Here is a 16,430-nt window from a genome sequence, read left to right on the forward strand (position 1 = left end):
TTTTTTTAAATTTATTTTGTTATTACTCGGTGTACGAAGTGAAAGAAATATTTCTAAATTTACGAGCAGTGATAACAGTCAAGATTTAAGTATTGCATGCAAACATTTTCAGCAAAATTCTTTACAAGCGCCCTTAAAGTGCCATAAAAAAAAGAAACTAAAACGAACCGAAGTGGGAAAATGCTTCCCGCTCCGCACAAAATTCATCGTATGGAAAAGCCGTCCGAAGAGGGGAAACTTTAAGCGAAAAGTTTTTAATTGTTTGTTTCTGAACCAGCCTGGTCCGGCAATTGTGAACGTAACTTGTTGTACCAAGTGAGACCAATAAAAATCATAATGCCCCAAAAAGGTAACCTACCGTAAATATTTATTATATGTTTATGAAACATTTTACAGACTTTCATTTTGAATTGTTTAAGCAGCGCAGTGACCTAACTTATAGAAGAAGTACAGAAAGTATTCGTGGGTCAGGTCAGGCGGTTTACTAGATAGCTGAATTAGCTGGATTAGTTAAGGCCTACGAGAATATACATACATGGAGATAGACAGTGAGGCGAGGCGAAGAATGGAGTGCTTCGGTGGTGGGTTGTGACTTGTGAGGAGTACTACATATAAGGCGTTACCAAGGACCAGCGGATCGGTGAGAGAAGGTTGTCGGAAGAGAAGCAACTAACTGCAAAAGCTATCAAAGTGGCCAAAGTCTCATCATCACGCTTAAACTCTAGACGGCAGGACTCATATGACCTGTCTGCCGTAGACTTGCTCAAGAATGGTATAAAAGTCGGTGGACGTCTTATATGTGAAGTGCAGAAGTCACATCCAGAAGACCATGGCCACGCACACCATCACCACCACAAAGGCGGCCTCCCGGCAATTTGCATTGTCCCACCCGCACTCCAGATCGAATTTGAGGGCCTATCGAGGGATAGCGATTAGCGACATATTCCTTGGCAGTATTCCATAGGATACCCACCTCCATCAGCTGCTGCCCTCCTTTGTTCTCACAGCGCGTCTCCCTCAGGTCATCATCGTGTTCGTCGCAGTTGTGGCGTCCGTACACCTGGCAAGGTGAGTTCATGAAGGTGCGGAAGACGGTATCGGTCCAGGTTTGGGAGGAGCAGATGTACTGGCGCCTCTTGCGCTGCCAAAACTCCACCCACCTATACAAACAAATTGTGATAATCAATACAATATCGTACTATTGGAACACCATTGCCTTACCCCAGGTCGCAATCGCAGTTAAGATCGGTGTGAGACATCTTCAAGTCCGTGAGGAACACACTATTCGGCAGATAGGGAACAGCTCCTGTGTTTGGATTGGGAATCTTCTTCAGGTTCCTGTTGTGGTAGCGAATGTCCAGCGAAATGTTCCGAACTCGGCCCATGTACTTAAAGAAGTTTGGAGGCAAGGCTTGCAGCGAGGTATTGAATAATTGCATGTAGAGGTATGGAGAACGCATTCCCTGGAACAAATTAAATGTATAATTTATAGTTTATATAGACATCGAGTTGAAGGAACTACTCACTCTTAAAATGCGTTCATTTAGGTTGGTGAACTGGGGACCACTGAAGGTGATGTTGGTCAGCTTGGAGGGCAAATGGCCCTCCATTTCGCGCTGCAAGTCGGTGGGATTGCCTAGCTGAAGAGTCTGCATCTCCTGGGTGGGTCCAGATCCCTTCTTAACAATCCGGGTGAAGGGCTGTGGGGCCTCGATCCACAACTGCCGGATATTATAATGGTGGCGCAGCAGATGTGGAATATTGAAGTGCTCCAAGTGGGAATAGGCAGTGAGCTTAAGCGATCGCAAGTGAGGCAACGAGTCCAGACAGCCATACTCGAAGTAGTGCAGCCGGAAATTCGATATATCCAGCATCTCAAGATCCTCGTTTACGCCATCGAAACTGTTGTTGTTCAGCGACGTTATGGGATTTCCAGATAGCATCAGGCGTCTGTTGAGAATTGCGAATACTGATTAGATAGACCATTTATCAAGTTAAATTAACTCACCTCAAGTGGGGCAGAGCTTGGGTCATCAGTGGCACATTGGTCAAGTCGTTGTTGGAGAGGTCCAGCATGCGCAGATTACTCATATTGTGGGCTAGTTCCTGCGGAATCGAGGGCAGTTCATTGTAACCCAAGCGGAACTCCCGCAGATACTTCAGTCGAATCTCGGGCACTGTGCTCAGAGAAACGTTCTCCAGGCCCAGTTTGATCAGCGAGTTCTCCAAGCCCATAAACGACTTATCCATCACCTTCAGATCCCGATTGTGGGATAGGTCCAGAACTGCCAGTTTTGGCATGGTGGCGAACACTGCATCATCGATTCGCAGCAGATAGTTGTATGAGATGTCCAGGTAGCGCAGTGACTATAGTCGGTATTAGGATTTCATTTTATATTTTTAAAGTTAGTGTTTCACCAATTCACTTACTCTAAACTTGTTGGACAAATCCATGCTGTGAATGGTGGAGATGAAGTTGTTGGACAGGTGCAGTTCACAAAGCGTCAGCGCAGCCAAACTGGACAGCGATGAGGAGGGGATCTTCAACATCATGTTGTGCGACACATCCAATCTTTAAGAGTCACGAATACATCATGTCCATAAATTGACTATATAGTTATTTACTCACTTTTCCATGCCTCCGTTGTAGAAGAGATTGTCGGGCAGGCCCCTCAGGTGATTGTGCGAGAAGTCAACGATGCGCAGGCCCTGGACGGGTTTGAATATATCCTGGGGAATGTCACTGAGGTAATTGTGGCCAAAGAAGACCAGCTGGAGCTGCTTGGTGTTCTTGAAGGCATCAAAGTCCAGTTCGTGGATCCAATTGTAGCTGAGGTCCAGCCATTGCAAGTGGGGCATGTTGCCGAAGACATCACGAGTCGTGTTCTAAAGGGGCAAAGGGTATGAAAGGCTGGTAACAAAGTCATAGAATTGGATTTACCATCAGCGAGTTGTAGCCCAGATGCAAGTGTGTCAGCGAAATTTCAGCAGGCCGGAAGTATCCAGGATGGATAATAGATATGTTGTTGTGTGAAAGATCCAATATCTTGATGTTCGAGTGATACATGCCACCTGTATACCGAAGCTATTAACAAACTGAAGATTTGCTAGTAAAGAAGACCCTACCATGCTCGTTTCGTCCACTCCACGAGGAATTATACATCAACTGCCTGATTTGATTGTGGCTCACGTTCACATTAAGATTCGACAAGGTGCCCACTTGGTCGAAGTAGTCAAAGTTAAAGTTCGGTAGCTGATTGAAGGCCATGTCCAGGATCTCCAGTTTCGGAAGGTTCTGGAAGGACTCGTCGGCCAGGTTGTTTATCTTGTTGCCCCTCAAGCTTAGATACTCCAGTTCATCCAGGTTCATAAAGGCTCTTCGCTCGATCTTGTCAATCTTATTGTCATCCAGATGCAGTTTCCTCAAGGCTTCCAGATCGAAGAAGGTATGCTGGGATATGGAGGTCAGGTGGTTGAAGCGAAGCGAGATCTCCTCCAGCTTTGAGTGAATGTCGCCCTGGAAGGTGCCCTTCAAAACCTGCTCGATCCTGTTGTCATGAAGCTCTAGGAGCCGCAAGTTCTTCAGGAAATGGAAACTGGTGTCGCTCATGCTGCTGATGTGGTTGTTGCTGAAGTCCAGCTCTTGGAGTGAAGTCAGATGCCTTAGGGGTTCAGCTGGCAGGGCACTGCCAGAGTAGCCGTGCGACATCTTCAGAGAGATGAGCGAGTGTCCAATCTATAGAATAAATTTTATTATTAAATGAGCCCAATTATTTTAGGAAAATCCTGAATTACCTCATGGAAGGCATCGTTCTCTATGTTGGATATTCCGTTCTCGCTAAAGTCCAGCCTTTTCAGACCCCTGACATGCTTGAAGGCGTGCGATTGAATCCCGGAGAGACTGGCCCTGGTGATCTGCAGATCCTCCAGCTCCACGCCGAAGTCCTTGAAGTCCTCGGGTCCCACGGAGGAGGATCCCAGGCGCGAGATCGACAGTGATCGCATGTTCCGCATTCTGGTCATACTTTTTGTAAATAAATACAAGAATGGTTCTGGGGTGAAGGGTGTGTGGGGAGCAGGATGTTTCTCGGTGCACTGGGTTCACTTACTTGCGCAGGGTCTGCAGATTGGTGGGGTCGTTTCGGTCTCCACTCAGGTCCAGTTTCAGGAGGGTGTAGTGCACAGCATTGAAGGTCTCCGTGGGCTTCTGGATCTTGATCTTATTGTCCCGCATGCTGATGACCCTATTATTTAAGAATAATTGTATATAATTATAAATTACAATTATAAAATTCAATAATAGATATGCATTTTCCCAGTGTCGCGTATTTTTGCATGATTGCCTGATTGCGCGGCTTTTCCCTCTTCCTCGAATTCTTTCAAATAGGGTCACCCACTTAGCGCACACACGAACTTAGGAACTGGAGAAGCCCTAGAGGCTGCCGGCAATCCGATTAGTTCCCCCCAATATGCACATGTGCAAATGGAATGGGGTAGAACGTGAGTGAATCGGAGTGCAGGTGCTCGACTCACCTCAAGACATCGAAATTGTTGAAGAGCTTGTGATGCAGCTTGGTGAGATTGTTGCCAGACAAATCCAGGATCTGGAGGCTGTTCACCAGGCTGTCAAAGGCCACAGGCGAAATGTTTGTCAGGCCGCAGTAGCGCATGTAGATCTCCCTGATTCGAGCTGGCTTAAAGGCATCTTCCTGAAAGCGAAGTGTAAGTTCCAAATATGCTCTTTAATAACCAAATTTCTGGGAGGGATATTCGTCCAGTTAGGTTTAACAAGGGTTAGTTTACCTACCCTCAGAGTGTGAATGGGATTGCCATCGAAGAAGGTGCGGTTGACGGTGTCGAAGTACTTGAATGAATTCGGAGGCAGGACCTCGATGTGATTGTACTCCAGATGCAGATTGTCCAGATTCAGCTTGGTGCTGGCCTTGATCTCGTAGGTTTCGTTGCCACTGAGCGACCAGATCACATTGTGGGAGATGTCCAGGGTGCGAAGGCTCTTCAGCGGACCCAGTGCATCGTACGGAATCTCCGAGAGGATGTTGTCCGTAAGCAACAGACGGGTCAGCCGCGGCATTCCATCGACGAACACATTCGGATCGATCTCGAAGAGGTTGTTCCCACTCAGGTCGAGGGTCTCCAGGATGAGGAGTCCGGAGAAGCTGTGCGACATCAGCTGCGAGATGCAGTTCTCGCGCAGGATCAGCGTCTGCAGCGAGTCCTCCAGGCCGCGGAACGAGTCGTGCTGGATGTGCGTTATGTGGTTGTAGCCCAGGTCCAGATGACGCAGCTTCTGCAGGTGCCGCAGGGACTTGGACGGGATCTCCACCAGGTCGTTCTGCGGCAGAATCAGTTCCCACAGCGATCGCTCCAGGCCGGTGAAGGCATCATCGGGAATCTCGGTGAGATGGTTCCCAGAGATCTTTAGGCGGTACATGCCCGTGGACTGCAGGAAGTAGGGCTCAATCTCGCGCAGACCTGTGTTCTCCATGTGCAGCATGAAAACCTAAACCAGAATACATTCCAGTTATTGGAGTTAATACATTGATGGGTAGTTATGGGTAATAAAATGGGTAGAACTAAAAGTAATGGGTCATGTAGAAAGCTAATCTTACGACTCACCTTTGACTGGTTCACCATGCGCGGCAGTGCCGGAAATGGAACATTCTTGCAGTGCACTATCCCCAGATCCGTGGATGACTTGGAGCAGGTGCACATCACGTTGTAGGTGCAGGGCGGGTAGTGCGTCTCCTCCATCTCGCGATCGAACATGGAGGCGCGGGCCAGCGACATCCAGATCATGATCATCAGCGTTATGGTCAGGAAGGCATAGCCGAACTTAAAGAAAAATTCGAGGCCCTAAGGATAGAATGGATAATGTACTGGGTACTGGGACGACTAATCATCGGGAGACTAGCAACAAGTCACAAGAGAAACTTTTCCATACAGCTTCATAGTGTCTATAGTTATCTATCCATTTAATAATATCCCTTAATTGATTTCAAGCCCGCGTTGCAAAGGATCAGTTATTTTCTCAGATAAATAGATTATGAAAACGTCAGCAGGACGCTTAACGTTTTCTACTTTTAATATGGCTTCTTAAGCCCGTTACCGGTTTCACTGCGACTTTGCCAAAAGGATTAGCTGTTGTGTCTGGAAAAGTTTCCGAGGATAAGTTCAGGGGTGACTAGACCAAAAGGGTGTCTTCATTTCACAGGACTTGAATCCGTCCACGGTTTCTTTTGAGTCGCAAGACTTATGCACTTCAAGGGCTACTCGCATAGATTATCAAATGTCCTTTTTTTGGGTTTTAATAGCCATTTAGATTTAGTTTAGCAGGATATCAGGCCATTTTGTTGGCCAATACACACCATTTTGCTGTTAATTAAATTAGGCACTCGCGACAGTTGGCGATTTAAACAAACTTAATTAAGATTTCACGGCCACCCTTCACTCTTTAGTCAACTGTCCAAAAAATTTGATTTGATTTCCAGCTCCCAGTGGCTATATTCCCTGGCCAGGACACTCGCGTGGAAATCCTTGCTTGAAATTCCGTTCGCTTTTCAGGGGAAAAACAGGGCTGGAAAAAACACGACCGAACCGCTGCGCGTTCCACGCACGTCTGACAAACTGCAAATCAATCGGCGACGGGCCAAGTACTCTAGTTGGCCAACTGGCGCATCCGGCTAATTGGATTGTAACATATCGGGAATGCTCGATGGCGCCGTCACCATTGGGCACACACTCTTTTCGCCTCATTTGCAGCATTACTTCACTGGAGGAATGGCCAAATGCTGGTCATGCTGGCCTTTGTATAGAATATGGCCGGCAAAAACACTGCGATAAAAGTGCGAGCAGGGCGGAAGCGGATTTCGGCCAGGTTTTCAAGATTTCCAATGCAGCGGCAATAGCCTCTGGGTCGGCTTAAAACTTGTACGAGTTCGTTTAACATGATTTCGGTGTGCACTGCTGACTTTTTTGGGGGTTTGCGAAAAACGCGTGTTCAACAAGCTCGAACAATTGAAATTCGGAACAATAAGGGTACAAAAAAGTTTGAAAAGTTACAGACAGAGGCATTTAATTTCATATACAACAAGCTTTGTTTGAAACAATTCAACAGTTTAAATGTATCTAAAAACATTATGCAGCTAAGGGCATTTCTTGCAAGATATCAATTAAATAAATAATTACAAAGTGAAAAAGGACATGCTTAATTTAAATTCACAATTTTGTATTACTAAGCAAGCCTTACTTAAGTGAGCGAATCTTGTGATATATCCAGGAATGATATGTGCGCTCCTTGACCATCTCCTTGTCTGCGAAGTTATATATATTACCAAAGCTATAAAAAAAAAACTAATCAAAGCAAACTTACCGTCACACTGAAAGCACTGAGCCAAATTGGGCGGACAAATGTTCTCCGAATCGAAATAGAAGGTGGTCTTCAGTTCGCGGAACTTGTTGTGCGAACGCATGGTAATGTGCCGCGAGTAGGGATCCTTGCCATCCAAGTGATCCCTGACATAGTGGGCAGACAGGCGAATGTCCACAACATCGCTTAGCTGATCATCGATGGATTCTACTAATTTAGGGGGTTTCTTCAGCAGTTCAGAACAGACATCGTTGTAAACTGTAGGTCAAAAACAAAGTTATAGGTGAAAAAACCCTCTGGCTGCTTTTTTTTCTTACCGTTTGCCAGATTCAAGTGGATGTGCATCATCAGCAGATGCTCTAAGGTGCAGTGAATCTGAAACAACTTGGAGATTCTCTCCGTACTCTCGTGCTCGTCGAAATGGCTGTTTTTGAACCCGGCATCATCGTCGCTACCGGCATATTTTGCACTTCGCGAATTGACAGCGCCGTGATGATGCAGCAGCGTCTTCCGCATTCCAGCTGCTGGGGTCGGATCACCCCTGACCGCATTGTGCAGGGATTTTCGAAGCTGGGGCAGATTCTGGGGGGTGGCATCGTCCATCGACGCTTCGCTGGAGTCCTCCTTCAACAGATTGGTGCTGCACATCTTGCTCTCGGTGTAGATAAACTCGTAGTCCTTGTACAACTTCTCCAAGCCGATCTCCAAGAGCAGTTCCAGAGGCTCGGCCCCACTTAAACAAGGCATGGCCAGACGACGGTTGGCCAACTCGGTGATAATCTTAGCCAGTCGATTTTTGTTAGTAGGCGTGTTCTATGGAATGAGGAACATGAATAATGTGTCGTGGTTTGCATGCTTATATACTTACTACTATGTTACACCGTGCAGCACATTGGAAGAGCATACTAAAGGCAATTTTGAGATCCTTGTAGGAGTGGCAGCACTTGAGCAGTTCCCAAAGCTTATCGGTGAGATCCGTGAGCTGGCGCACCTTGGCCCTCTGCACCACATCTTCAATGTCAAACTCCGCATTGCTGATGCTATAGCGACCTATAAGGCCTGAGACATCTGTCATTGTCTGATTAATGGACTCGCGCAGCTCGTCCATGTCAATGCCACTGCCACAACGATAGGTGGGATCCCGCGAGACGCCCTGTTTGACATCCGTGTGGTAGGAGACGATGTCTTCGCGTATATAGACCAGAATGCGCAGCTGGTTCATAAAGTCCTGCGTCAGAGAACTGCAGTCGCCCACGCGGAAAGTGTGATTCAAGGCCACATCGCAGTCGTTTAGGTTTACCAGGAGCGGAAGTGCAGCACTAGAGGTCCAGGAGCAGCGCAGTCTCATGTGGGAATTGACCTGGTAGCTGTTTTCGATCAGGGTTTCATTTGGGGTCTTGCCATGATGGCGCACCAGGGATTGCGAGGTTACCAGGTAAGCAGGGCGCACACCCTGGTAGCTAAGGATTCCCCTGGAGAAGTGCGTAGGGTTGAACTCATACTGAAGCAACTGAGTCTGCCCTAAATCACTGCCGTCGCACAAAAACCACACGGATCCGAGTCCCTCGGCCAGCTGCAGGAACTCTGAGCACACAATGGACCTCGCCTTGTCCACGGGTATTCCGCGCTGGTACTCCTCCTCTAGCTTCCAGGGATTCGAGTGTTCCAGCTGCAGGTCGATGGACAAGTCAGCAATGGCGTCCACCAGGCAGTCGTCCTTCAAAGGACTCCCCGTCAGATCCATGTCCGCAGAGCTCTCTTTTTTTGGGGCTGCCCTGGTGGGCGTGGTCCGTAGTCTGGCCACTGCTCCATTGCGATCCTCCTTGAAGACCAGCACAATCTTCTTGCCAGCATCCGCAGCCCCCACCATGCTCACCAAGTAGGTGGGTGGCGCTCCATAGGTGATCGTGTAGGACTCGCCACACCGCCGCATTAGCTCCGCGTAAACGTTCGCCAAGTTCGCAGAAGCCGACATTTTTGAAGCAAATTGGCAAAATAGAAACAAAAAGCGGCAGTATTTGAAAAACGAAGCCAGAATTGATTGAACGGTCACACCATGCTTCACTTTTTAGTGCACCGCAAAAATACTAGCAGTAAGCCACGTGAAGGTCACACTGCAGCTGGTGGTAACATCGATAGTCGATACGCTCAGGTCAGTAACAATCGATAAGTCTTATCCCCGCACGTGTTGAAATTGTTTTCTTTTATTTGGACCAACTTTAATTAAGTTAATTCAGACATGTCGGACTTTGAAATGGAGGACAGTGCCTCTGGCTACGACTCAGGGGATAACTCAGATGCCGAGGTAAGTGAGGAACCGCCGAAATGAACCCTCCGTATACCAAAAACCCCATTCTTTTCCGCAGCTGCAAGCGGCATTTGAGCGAGGCGACTTAAAACCAGGCCTAAATGTGGAATTCAATGGCCAGAGAGACAAAGTGAACGATGTGGTAAGTAGCTAGCTGGATTCCCGCTCACGAATTGACTAACCCGATCCTGCCCACATAGACAAAATTGCTGGCCAAGACAGAGGCTATCAAGATGCAACTGCCTTGGCTGGAACGCCTGGACATGATCAACACACTGGCTCCCCTGGCGCCGGAACTCGCTGTTCAGCTGGAGAAGCACGAGCAGAAGCGGGCCAATCTCTTCAAGGGCAACGCCAAGCTGCCCTACATTCGGCCCGAGGAGGATCCCGTCCTGAATGACTTCAAGAGAGAGATGCTCTTCCACCGACAGGCGCAAAGTGCTGTTCTGGAGGCCATTCCACGCCTGCAAGAGCTGGGCATAAAGACCCGTCGGCCCGATGACTACTTCGCCGAAATGGCCAAGTCCGACGAGCACATGCAGAAGGTGCGCGCCAACCTAATGGCCAAACAGCAAGGTCAGGCGAAATCCGAGCGCATCAAGCAGATCCGCGAGCAGCGCAAGATGGGCAAGATGCTGGCCAAACAGACCAAGGTCCAACGCGAGGCCGAGAAGAAGGACATGCTTGACAAACTGAAGAAGTTCCGCAAGGGTAAGCTGAAGAACCTCGACTTCCTGGAGGACGCCAAGGCGCTCGAGTCCAAGCAGAAGCAGTCAGCCGAGAATCGCAAGAAGCGCAACAAGAAGTTCGGCTTCGGCGGCAAGAAGAAGGGCCTCAAGAGGAACACAAAGTCCTCCTCCGCGGGATTGGATGGCGACAAGTCCTCCAGGCGCCAGCGGGGCGTGAAGGCTGGTGCTTCGGTCAACAAGCGGCTTGGCAAATCGCGACGCATTAAGGCCAAGGGCAGAAAGTAATCCCCCGGGACTGCCGACTATCTTTAGGTGACCAAACTCTAGTTTTATAAAGCCCCCAATCCTGTATAGATTTTTTAGAACCATAAATACATAAAATTTGTGTGCACGCAGCCTTACTTTCAAAATGTGGAATACTCCTTATAGAATTTTAAAATTCCATAAATTACATTTTTCTAACATCTTTTATTCTAGAGTGGACTACAACTATTACACGTTCTCCATGTTCTTTCTTTTCTTTTTTAGTTTTGTGCTAGTTTCCGATTCCTCCGAAGAGTCCGCCGTTTTCCGTTTCTTTTTTGACTTTACTTGTTCATCAGTTTCAGCATCCTGGGGTGATCCTTCAGTTGCTCCTGGCCCTGCTTGACTTTCCGCTTTCTTGTCTTTCTTCTTTTTTGTCTTCACTGGCTCTTCCGCAACGTCTTGGACTTGCTCTTCCGGCTCCCGTGTCTTACTTTTTTTCTTCTTGATCTTGACGGGATCTTCTTGAGTTTGATGTGCTGGGGATTCCTCTTCTGCCTTCTCAGCCTTGTCTTTCTTCTTTTTCTTGGTTTTTATGGGCTCTTCCAGTTGGGAAACCTCACCTGCCTCAGGAACCTCTTCTGTCCTGGATTTTTTCTTCTTTTTTGGCTTCGTATCACACTGCTCCACACTGTCATCAACTGACTCTACTGCTCGATGCTCGGTTTGCTCGGTTTCAGGCGCAGTTTTCAGCTTGCGCTGAAGCTTCTCCAGCATCTCGCGCTCCTGCTGCTCCAAGCGGGCGATCTTTCCGCTCAGCTTTAGGCCATGCCGTGCTCCTTTGTGCGCCGTCCTTCCTCCGCAGGCCTTGAAGAGTTCCGCATCTGTGAGTACCGCCACCTTGGTGACCTCAATGTCCTCCACCCTGATGCGCTCGGAGGTCTCAACCTCGCCGCCGCTCTGCGTGAGCAGCGAAGTCTGCAGGAAGTTGTCGTAGGTGGTCTTTCCAGCGCTGGCGTGCTGCTCCTTGGCTTTCTTCAGCTTGCGCGCAGAGAATCCGCTGGTGGAGATCTCCACCGCTTCTTCGCCCTTTCTGCGGGAGGTGGACACCTGTCCGTCCTGTTGAACTTGGACGTCCACATTGCTGGCGGCCTCGTTGAAGCAGCGCTCCCACCAATGGTCATTGAATTCCTGGGCGCGATCCACTCCCAGTCCTGCGTTATCGAACTTCAAGGCGGCCTTCAAGGGAACTGCTATTCCGGTGTTGTTCTTGCCCAAGCCGTCGCCCTCTTTCCAGCCGTATTTTCCAAGTATCTTCTTGGCGAAGTCCATCACAAGAAATATGAAAAATCAAAATAAACAAATTTGCACGTGCGGCGCAATTGTTATCGATAGCGCATGTCTCATTTCACATCACTAATAACTATTACAGGGCTACTTGTGTCGATAGGTTCTGCCAGTTACAGGGTGATTACGGTCCTAACACAACAGAGCTGCATTTGGGCGCCGAAATTTGAATTTCCCAAAATTATATCCAACTTTGTACATTATCGACCAAGTAAATCAATAAATAACTTCAAATAAGAACAAACTTGGCCAAGGTTCCATTACACATTCACATCTCCTTTATTTCAGGTTTCAGCTGCGCTCTTCGGCTCATTTCGTTTGCAACTACTCTTAGTACAAGTTCCTTCATATAATATTAAGTGGCAATGAACAAAAACAGCGTTTACATAAAGAAACTGATTTTTTCGAATACAAAATACTTGAAAAAACGTAGACTTTCAGTACGCGCCACAATAAAATCGAAAAGTCGTTGAACCCAACGATCCGCCGCATCTCCGCCCAGCCACGCCCACACACTCGCCCATCAGAGATGTTAGTCGCAGATGTGATCTCCACGAGATGCCCGTCGCATGTCCAAGAACTTCGGGGAGAGAGAGAGCCTTGGTGGGCGCCCATGGAGATCCTCCGCCGGATGGGCAGAGTGCACGAGGATGGTTGGACTTCGTCCGGTGAATCGATTATGTTGGGTTTTCGTTGAGCCGGAAGCTTGCTTCAATTAAAATCTAATTTTAATGTCTGTCGTCTTGGGTGTGGGCGTGGGCGTGGGCTAGTCCAATCCGATTGAATCCAATCCTCCTCCTCCTGATATTTCGGTTGTTCAACTTAAAGTAGGTGTGGTCTTCTCCTCGCTCGCATGTTTTTTAAAAACAAAATTACTTGTATTATGTGGTTGTTGTTGGTATTTATAATTAGATAGTGGTACAGGATGTTCTTGTTTGCTATCAATCAATCAATCAATCATTTTATCATTAATAATCGAAAACGAACGTAGGTGTTGCTTGTTCTGGTTGTTGTTGTTGTTTGTTTGAAGTGTTGTTTGGTTGCTATTCTCGTTCGCATGCGACTGGCGCACGCGCCCGATCGCAGGAAACAAGGACGAGCAATCGATGTGCAGCAGGCGCGCTTAGAAGGCGAACAGCAGCAGGAAGGCCATCATCAAACAGAACAGACCCATGGCCTCGGACAGGGCGAAGCCCAGAATGGCGTAGGAGAACAGCTGCTGTTTCAGCGATGGGTTCCTGGCGTAGCCGATGATGAGGGAACCGAATACTGTTCCGATACCAGCACCTGTTGTATTGGTTCGTTGTGTTTCGGTCGCGAAGTTGGGAAGAGAAAGAAGATCAAAGCATTAGTACCCTGTCCAAGTCAGTTGGCATCTCCGGCTCTCGCCGAAGCTCGCAAGTGAGAACTCGAACTCGAACTCGAACTCGGACAATGGGGAATGGATGGGTCACCCCGACGCCCATTTGGCTTCTTGCTCCAGGTAGTCAGTCACAGATTAGTCTGAATTGAGTTCTGCCTGGGAGGCAGCAAGCACATCGCACTAAAAACGCTGGCCACGAAAGGTTTCAATGCCAACCAGGCGGCGGTCACTGGTGGGCAACGGCAACGCCTGGTAGCAGGATTTCTGGTACTTTCGCCCTGCAATCACACAGGTTTCCTGCTGGGAAATGAAGCCGCAACAAACAGCTGGCTCGGCCGATTCTCAGACCTTCCCGGGGCAATGGTTTGTGGAGTAATCAGATACTCGTTGTGTGGGCCCCAGATGCTAGTTTGCAACTGACTGGAGGAGAAGGAGCCCAAGGCGTCTGGGGATTCGCTCTGACTGAATGAGGTATGTGCCCAACGAAACCAATACGTACCGGATCCAGCGACACCGATTGTTGCGGCACCAGCGCCAATGAATTTGGCGGCCGAGTCAATGTCACGCGTGACTGGCGAGGTCTGGAATGACCTGATCTGTGGCAGCAATGCAACGGGGGTTGTGTTCTGAGCCGCCAAAGTCTGGCTCTGGCTGATGATGGCGCTGCTCAATGGTCGCAAGTACTGCTTGGAGTTGGCGAGGAGCTGGAAAGTTGGATGAGCGTTCGTTGATTATATAAGCGGTATTCCACGCCGTGTGTACATTGCTTGAGATAAAGTTTCTGGCCGTGATAAGGGATATATTATGAATAAAACTCATAATAGTTTACCTATTACCACTACTAAGTTGTTTTAATCTTCTCATAGCTAATATACAACAATTGAGAATTGATTCATATAATCCGCTCATTGTTTATCATGTTTACCAATTCCATTTAAAAGTATAAGAATACTATGGAAAATGTTCCATAAATACCCCAAATTCCTTTACATCGCACAAGTAAGAACTATTTGTGTGTGATTCTAACTCATGGAAACTTAGTGCTTGGACCACATATAGCCCGATCTTGGCAAATACACTAATACTGCTGCTTAACCCTCGAGTGCCGACCAAGTTCATTGCTCTGCTGTAATGCCAAGTTATGCAATCGTTAAGTAATTTTCCCTAGATTGGCACTTTGGCTGCTGTGTTTGTTGTACTTCAGAGGCTACTAGCATAGTTGTTTGTGGCCCGATATTAACAACTATAGTTTTATAAACAATGTCAATTATTGCCAATTTGTATTACCCCGCACCCCTCTCTTTTTTCAACGCTCTACTGGAAAGCTTTCGCCGGTTCTAACCTCAAAGAAACACACCACAGACCTGATAGCAGGTGTTATACAATAAGGGGATAGCCTTCGAAACTGCAAATAAAAGAACTCACTGAACTCTACGCACAGATGTTGAGCGATAATTCAAAATTTCTCGCATTTAATTAGTAACTTCCACTGGGCGCACACATAACCTCAAAGTTATGCAACTGTGTGCCGTCCGTGTTTTCTCACCGCGGCCATTGGAAGTTCACCACGCCAGGGCGGCATTCAAATGGTTAGATCGGGAAAATCAATGCACTTTTCCGATAATTATGTAATTCCCTGCACATTTTAACTTTATCTCGCACAATTCAGGCAATAAAACGGGGGGAGGGGTACTTACGGCGCTCCTGGCAACGGGGGCAATGCGAGAGACTGTCGACACGAACATTTTCGGTTGAATTTCCTTTTTGTTTTGCTTACGACAAAATTGAAGCTAGCGCACGGCTCTGCAAAGATATAGACGAAGATATCGATTAGTTCTGGGCTGACTTTCTGTCCCAAGAATACATTGTATGAAGTCCCACGCCGCCTCAGATAAGTTACGTAACATGCGGAAAATCTGCCCTCGCACCGGATTTTCACTCGACTCTCAGCTCGATCTGTGCTCAGTCATCAATTGAAACCGATTTGCTGGCTTTTCCTCTGCGAATTTGCCGATTTTCTAACTTTTCCAGTGACGCAACGACTCGAGGCACACACGCACACCACTGCAAAACCAGCCTGGCACACGTGTGTGTGTGCGAGTGTGCCGCAAGATGGCGGCGCATTATCAAACACGTTTCGCACTTTAATTGGCGAAATTTCACACGATTCTTCACTGATTCCGCGTTTTTTGGCTATCTGAGGCGTTTGCACGGCTGTTACCCAACAGAGGGGTGCTGATAAGGGGTGCTCCGCCAGCGGGCGGAAAAACCCGGAGAAAGCAACTCACTTCGAACAAACCCTTCACAACAGTAAAACGAATTTGACAATTTCGCTGACTTTTGGGGGGTGCTCAGTGTGGCCGCCAGCCCGAGGTGGAAAAAATGCCGACCGCTCGATTTAATACTGGAAAGTACCAGAAATACCATTTTAGTTGAGGAACCAACCCATGGTGCAAGTCCTGGCTAAACATTTTCAGCAGAGACGCCGCCCAGGAGCGAGTCTTCGGTAGAATAGGAGGTTGCGCTTACACAAACGGAACAGTGTGACCATATCAGTAAGTGGATACGTCGAATCAATCAAATAGCCCTTTCCCATGAAACTGCATCTTTCTGTTTTTTATTTAATCAAAAAATTAAATAAAATATATTATTTTGCGAAACGGTCCATAAGAACGGTTGTTCTGAAAATGTTTCAACCAGCAAATGCAATAGATAAACTATATAAGTTTTCTATGTGCGAGTTGAATTTGGCAAGTTAAGGGCAAAATAGGTATAATCGTTTGTGTTTTACATGCATATAATCTGTTCATTTATATAAAAACATACATAAATATTGTGAAATATATATTTTCATCAATATAGTTGATGAAATTATGTATATAAAATATAACCAGACTTAAGTTTTTATAATATTTATCATTTTAGGGCACAATTTTCCTGTCTTTTGAAAATATATTTGATAGGGTTGAAAATATTAAATTCATATGTGAAAATTATATATATGAAAACTTTTTAATAAACCTTAGCTAAACTAGTATGCCTAACCCGAAATTGAAATAAAAGTGTAAGTCAAGATGCAATATCCTCTATATA

The 16,430-nt window shown here is 47.1% G+C and overlaps 5 protein-coding genes across 7 annotated transcripts; 1 reads left to right on the forward strand and 4 right to left on the reverse strand.

Moving 5' to 3' along the window:
* Positions 1-350: 350 nt before the first annotated feature.
* On the reverse strand, positions 351-6,646 carry LOC6730312 (chaoptin). Of its 2 annotated transcripts, none has more exons than XM_039295453.2 (15): positions 6,387-6,646; positions 5,638-5,853; positions 4,808-5,521; positions 4,534-4,709; positions 4,110-4,244; positions 3,796-4,024; positions 3,127-3,736; positions 2,942-3,072; positions 2,630-2,886; positions 2,431-2,572; positions 2,009-2,367; positions 1,527-1,950; positions 1,222-1,463; positions 974-1,160; positions 351-915 (listed from the first exon to the last, which is right to left on the reverse strand). In XM_039295453.2, exons 1-15 carry the CDS (start codon positions 6,387-6,389, stop codon positions 814-816), a joined length of 3,927 nt encoding a protein of 1,308 aa, XP_039151387.1. In that variant the 5' UTR covers positions 6,390-6,646; the 3' UTR covers positions 351-813. The 2 variants fall into 2 exon arrangements, with proteins under 2 accessions (XP_039151387.1, XP_002105595.3); XM_002105559.4 differs by having other exon boundaries at positions 5,638-5,874.
* Positions 6,647-7,072: 426 nt separating this feature from the next.
* Positions 7,073-9,455, reverse strand: LOC6730313 (protein zwilch). Its single transcript, XM_002105560.4, has 4 exons — positions 8,256-9,455; positions 7,705-8,200; positions 7,391-7,645; positions 7,073-7,331 (listed from the first exon to the last, which is right to left on the reverse strand). The coding sequence occupies exons 1-4, from the start codon at positions 9,360-9,362 to the stop codon at positions 7,264-7,266; spliced, it is 1,926 nt and encodes a 641-aa protein (XP_002105596.1). The 5' UTR covers positions 9,363-9,455; the 3' UTR covers positions 7,073-7,263.
* A 70-nt stretch (positions 9,456-9,525) lies between these two features.
* LOC6730314 (probable rRNA-processing protein EBP2 homolog) lies at positions 9,526-10,775 on the forward strand. The gene is made up of 3 exons (XM_002105561.4): positions 9,526-9,692; positions 9,754-9,837; positions 9,896-10,775. The coding sequence occupies exons 1-3, from the start codon at positions 9,627-9,629 to the stop codon at positions 10,667-10,669; spliced, it is 924 nt and encodes a 307-aa protein (XP_002105597.1). The 5' UTR covers positions 9,526-9,626; the 3' UTR covers positions 10,670-10,775.
* Positions 10,776-10,832: 57 nt separating this feature from the next.
* On the reverse strand, positions 10,833-12,061 carry LOC6730315 (G patch domain-containing protein 4). Its single transcript, XM_002105562.4, has one exon. It carries the CDS (start codon positions 11,957-11,959, stop codon positions 10,877-10,879), a length of 1,083 nt encoding a protein of 360 aa, XP_002105598.2. The 5' UTR covers positions 11,960-12,061; the 3' UTR covers positions 10,833-10,876.
* A 168-nt stretch (positions 12,062-12,229) lies between these two features.
* On the reverse strand, positions 12,230-15,731 carry LOC6730316 (ATP synthase lipid-binding protein, mitochondrial). Of its 2 annotated transcripts, none has more exons than XM_016173273.3 (4): positions 15,626-15,731; positions 15,035-15,140; positions 13,837-14,041; positions 12,230-13,261 (listed from the first exon to the last, which is right to left on the reverse strand). In XM_016173273.3, the coding sequence occupies exons 2-4, from the start codon at positions 15,080-15,082 to the stop codon at positions 13,098-13,100; spliced, it is 417 nt and encodes a 138-aa protein (XP_016037078.1). In that variant the 5' UTR covers positions 15,083-15,140; positions 15,626-15,731; the 3' UTR covers positions 12,230-13,097. The 2 variants fall into 2 exon arrangements, with proteins under 2 accessions (XP_016037078.1, XP_016037081.1); XM_016173276.2 differs by lacking the exon at positions 15,626-15,731 and adding an exon at positions 15,266-15,454.
* Positions 15,732-16,430: the final 699 nt, after the last annotated feature.

The sequence above is a fragment of the Drosophila simulans genome, chromosome 3R (assembly GCF_016746395.2).
Source record: "Drosophila simulans strain w501 chromosome 3R, Prin_Dsim_3.1, whole genome shotgun sequence".
NCBI classification, from domain to species: Eukaryota; Metazoa; Arthropoda; class Insecta; order Diptera; family Drosophilidae; genus Drosophila; species Drosophila simulans.